This window comes from Coregonus clupeaformis, chromosome 21 (genome assembly GCF_020615455.1).
Source record: "Coregonus clupeaformis isolate EN_2021a chromosome 21, ASM2061545v1, whole genome shotgun sequence".
NCBI classification, from domain to species: Eukaryota; Metazoa; Chordata; class Actinopteri; order Salmoniformes; family Salmonidae; genus Coregonus; species Coregonus clupeaformis.
Window position 1 is genome coordinate 57,399,493 of NC_059212.1, and position 4,678 is coordinate 57,404,170.

Sequence of the window (4,678 nt, forward strand, 5' to 3'; positions counted from 1 at the left end):
GTAGGGGGTTCGATCCCCGGGACCACCCATACGTAAAAATGTTTGCACACATGACTGTAAGTCGCTTTGGATAAAAGCGTCTGCTAAATGACATATTATTGTAGTTACTCACTACTCGTAGATATTGTCTCAGCAAAGTATACCAGTTCCGAGCAGGTGTCCTCACAAGATCCACAGCAAACACAGCTATCAATGCAGCCAGTACTCCGTAGCAGCAACAGACATCCTGTGGAAACCAGAACTCGTACTGGTACTCCCTGTATATACACTAGCTTCGTTCTTGTGTATTTTATTCCTCGTGTTACAATTTAATGGTAAAGTCGACGCCTGTTGTATTCCGAGCATGTGAAAAATACAATTTGATTTGACTTTCTAGGCTTATATATATATGCCTTATATACATCACACAATGAATGGATGCAATACTCTACCCAAGAATAGTCAACACTGAAATCTGTTACTCTCATTATTCCAAATGCATCTGTGGATCTTTTCTGCTGAAAACAATGAAAATTAATCTTTGTCTTTTAATGCAGGGTTTGATCTTTCTATGTTATATAGTGGAATGGTTTTTCTGCTGGTGTATCCTGAGGTAGCTCCTCTCTGAGAAGCTCTTCCCGCAGTGCGTACAAGCAAACGGCTTTTCTCCCATGTGGACCTTCAGGTGCAGCTTCAGCTGGTCCTGGCGGGAAAACCTCTTCTCACATTGGGGGCAGCTGTAGGGTTTCTCCCCTGTGTGGACCCTCTGGTGCCTCTTCAAGTGGCCAGCCTGTGTGAAGCACATATGACACTGGGTACAGCTGAAGGGTTTCACCCCTGTGTGGACCCTCTGGTGCCTCTTCAGGTCACCAGTCTGGGCAAAGCGCATGTGACACTGGGTACACATGAAGCGTTTCTCCCCTGTGTGGATCCTCTGGTGGACCTTCACTTTCTGGGGGCAGCTGAAGCCTTTGTTACAGAACCTGCAGAGGAACCGTTTCTCTTTACTATTGCCTGATGTGGCTCCCCCTCCCTGAGCCTGGGCTCTAGCACTGTCGTTTGAGTTCAATGCCTGATCAAAAAGGCAGTTGTGTGAATCAGAAGGCCCCATTGACGTGGACACTAGGTCGTGATCCCTGAGCGTGTGTAAAGGGGAGTGGGTCGTGACATTTGGATTTGTCTCTAAGCTCTCCCTGTAATCTAAGAAATCTCTGCCTTGTGACAGTCCATCTCCTAGGTGACTATCTGCATTCCATGTGGGAGGAACGTCACCCTCCACTTTCACAGTCACTTCGCCCTCCACTTTCACAATCACTTCATCTACGACCAGACTCTCCCCTTTCTTATCTAGGCACCCTTCAGAGTATACACTACTACTGTACCGGTTCCAGTCCCCTTTAGACGGATCAGTCTGTGTGTCTAAACCCAAGGGCATGTTGCCAGGGTCCATCTCTGTAGCGTAAGAACAAGACGGATCATTGCCAGTCTCTAACGCATCACCTGAGTCCCGATGAGAATGAACCGTCCTCGGGCTACCGTAAAGTAAATACTCTGAGTCGGGAGCAGGAGGACAGCCCAGTCTCCCCAGCCTTCGTGTTACAGTTAAAGTCTCTGTGTCTGTCTCTGACTTGAGGACGGCGTTCAGCGTTCCTTTGACCTCCGTGATGCTGCATCGGGTCCTGGGCTGCACAGCGGTCACGTGGTCCTCCGTGGCAACAGGGGGCGCCACTCCAGCCGCTGCTCCAGTCTGGATGTCTCTGCTGTGTTGTGGGTCCTCTCCTTTAGACCTCTCCTGCTTTACTAGAGATGGTCCTCCAGGACCTGCCGCCTCTCCATCTGCAGACTGACACAAGAAGAGAGGAGGTTATTACCGGTACATGAGTTGAATTGGATAACAACATCGTAGGGAAGTCTCACCAGCTCCGTTATGGCAGATAAATGAGGATGTACCATAGAGATAGATAGAGGACTCTAGTTCCCAAAATCCTGATTTAGCATGGGCAAAGCCATTCAGGACTTACACCGTTTTGAAGCAGTCAACTGGGTGGGACTTCCTATGGGTAAAGGAAGGATCACATTATGCCATTCAGGTCATCAGGAAGGATCTTTGATCAACCAATGACTTATACTTGTGAGTAAACATTCAATAACTGCAGGTGGCAGTAAATCGTCAACATTGGCTTTATAACTGTTCAAACAACACACTCTAGGTGGCAGTGTGCACCCTTTCAGTTTGTTTGCCAACTCATAGAAGTAGTAGAAGAAGAAAAAGTACTACTTCAAAATTGAGATTTTGGGTCTCAATGGTCCTGCCCATGTTCTCACAGACGCCATAATGGGACAGATACAATGATGTCATGTCTATCTATATGGGATGTACAGTCCCTTTAGAAAGTATTCACACGCCTTGACTTATTCCACATTTTGCTGTGTTACAGCCTGAATAAAACATTGAGATTTGTTTTGGTCACTGGCCTACACACAATACCCCATAATGTCAAAGTGGAGTTATGTTTTTCGAAAGTTTTACAAATTAATTAAAAATGAAAAGCTGAAATGTCTTGAGTCAATAAGTATTCAACCCCTTTGTTATGACAAGCCTAAATAAGTTCAGGAGTAAAAATGTGTTTAACAAGTCACATAATAAGTTGCATGGACTCGCTCTGTGTGCAATAATTCTGTTTAACATTTTTTTTTTATGACTACCTCATCTCTGTACCCCACACATACAATTATCTGTAAGATCCCTCAGTTGAGCAGTGAATTTCAAACACAGATTCAACCACAAAGACCAGGGAGGTTTTCCAATGCCTTGCAAAGAAGGGCACCTATTGGTAGATGGGTAAAAACATATATTTTTTAAAGCAGACATTGGATATCACTTTGAGCACATTGGATGGTGTATCAATACACCCAGTCACTGCAAAGATACAGGCGTCCTTCCTAACTCAGTTGTCAGAGAGGAAGGAAACCACTCAGGGATTTCACCATCAGTGGTGACTTTAAAACAGTTACAGAGGTTAATGGCAGTGATAGGAGAAAACAGAGGATGGATCAACAGCATTGTAGTTACTCCACAATACTAACCTAATTGACAGAGTGAAAAGAAGGAAGCCTGATAAGAATACAAATATTCCAAAACATGCATCCTGTCTGCAACATGGCACTAAAGTAATACTGCAAAATATGTGGCAAAGCAATTCAGTTTTTGTCCTGAAAATAAAGTGTTATGTTTGGGGCCAATCCAATACAACACATTACTGAGGACCACTTTCCATATTTTCAAGCATAGTGGTGGCTGCATCATGTTATGAGTATGCTTGTAATCGTTAAGGAATGGGGAGTTTTTCAGAATAAAAAATTAACGGAATGGAGCTAACCACAGGCAAAATCCTAGAGGAAAACCTGGTTCAGTTTGCTTTTAACCAGACACTGGGATATGAATTTCAGCAGGACAATAACCTAAAACACAAGGCCAAATCTACACTGCAGTTGCTTACCAAGAAGACAGTGAAGGTTCCTCAGTAACCGAGTTACAGATTTGACTTAAATCTACCTGAAAATATATGGCAAGACCTGAAAATGGTTGTCTAGCAATGATCAACAACGAATTTGACATAGCGTGAAGAATTTTAAAAAGAATAATGGGCAAATGTTGCACAATCCAGGTGTGGAAAACATAGACTTACCCAGAAAGACTCACAGCTGTAATCGCTGCCAAAGGTGATTCTACAAATTATTGTCTCAGGGGTCTGAATACTTATCTAAATTAGATATTTATGTATTTCATTTTCAATAAATTTGCTAACATTTCTAAAAACATGTTTTCGCTTTGTCATTATAAGGTATTGTGTGAAGATGGGTGAGAAAAAAAAAGCAATTAAATGAATTTTGAACTCAGGCTATAACACAACAAAATGTTTAATAAGTCAAAGGGTATGAATCCTTTCTGACACACTATTACACTAACCTCTATCACAATAACATGCTGGGTTGAGATTCCTCTCCCTTCATCAACGGTGATTGGTTGGTCTTCTCTCCATGTATTGTGTCCCGCTGGCTTCCCAAAACTCCTGTGGCCTCCAGTGAGATGTCCTTCACCTGAGAGAGTGATTGGGGGAAAAGAGGTGGTTAGGTTAGCTACTGTCAATGCTCAACACTATATTGTACACTATTGACACTGTCCAGAATTGGCAAGGATGTAAGGTAACACTTTTCACCACTTCTTGCAAGATAGCTATGTAATCAGAGGAATTATTGCACAATATCCAAACACATGCGCAGAGGGGAACGGGGCAAAATGTACCTCGTGCCATTCCTCTGTATCGGTCGAGGATCTTGACACTTTTGGGACGACTGGCGAGGAGGCGCTCTCTCATTGTCCTCTCTGCGCGCTCCCGTGACACCTTCAGTTCCAGTAGCTGTAGTTTCCTCCGCAATGCGCCGTTTTCTTTCTGGCTTTGACTTATTTCCAAACGTAACACTGCATAGTCGTCGTCTACGAGTTTACAGATCTCTGCCACGGCTGCATTCGCTAGCACCTCCATGATGGAGGCTATTTGAGTGTGAAAAATCATAACGTTACAGTTGGCTAACGTTAGCAGCGTTACCTAGATAACATCTATCAACCAAGTCCTGTCTCCAACGCAAATTAAACACTACCTGGGGTAAGTATGTGATGCTGTAGAGTTAAATGAGT

General features: G+C 43.6%; 1 protein-coding gene across 1 annotated transcript; it reads right to left on the minus strand.

The window, feature by feature from the left end:
* Positions 1 to 229: 229 nt before the first annotated feature.
* On the minus strand, positions 230 to 4,470 carry LOC121535734 (zinc finger protein 2). The gene is made up of 3 exons (XM_041842993.2): positions 4,286 to 4,470; positions 3,950 to 4,080; positions 230 to 1,822 (listed from the first exon to the last, which is right to left on the minus strand). The coding sequence occupies exons 1-3, from the start codon at positions 4,356 to 4,358 to the stop codon at positions 554 to 556; spliced, it is 1,473 nt and encodes a 490-aa protein (XP_041698927.2). The 5' UTR covers positions 4,359 to 4,470; the 3' UTR covers positions 230 to 553.
* Between the last annotated feature and the right edge of the window lie 208 nt (positions 4,471 to 4,678).

Coding starts and splice junctions, on each gene's coding strand:
- LOC121535734 (XM_041842993.2), bottom strand. CDS start 4,358: ATGAGAGAGCGCCTCCTCGCCAGTCGTCCCAAAAGTGTCAAGATCCTC. Junction 4,081..4,285: donor ATACAGAGGAATGGCACGAG/GTACATTTTGCC, acceptor TCACTCTCTCAG/GTGAAGGACATCTCACTGGA. Junction 1,823..3,949: donor AGCATGTTATTGTGATAGAG/GTTAGTGTAATA, acceptor TTCTTGTGTCAG/TCTGCAGATGGAGAGGCGGC.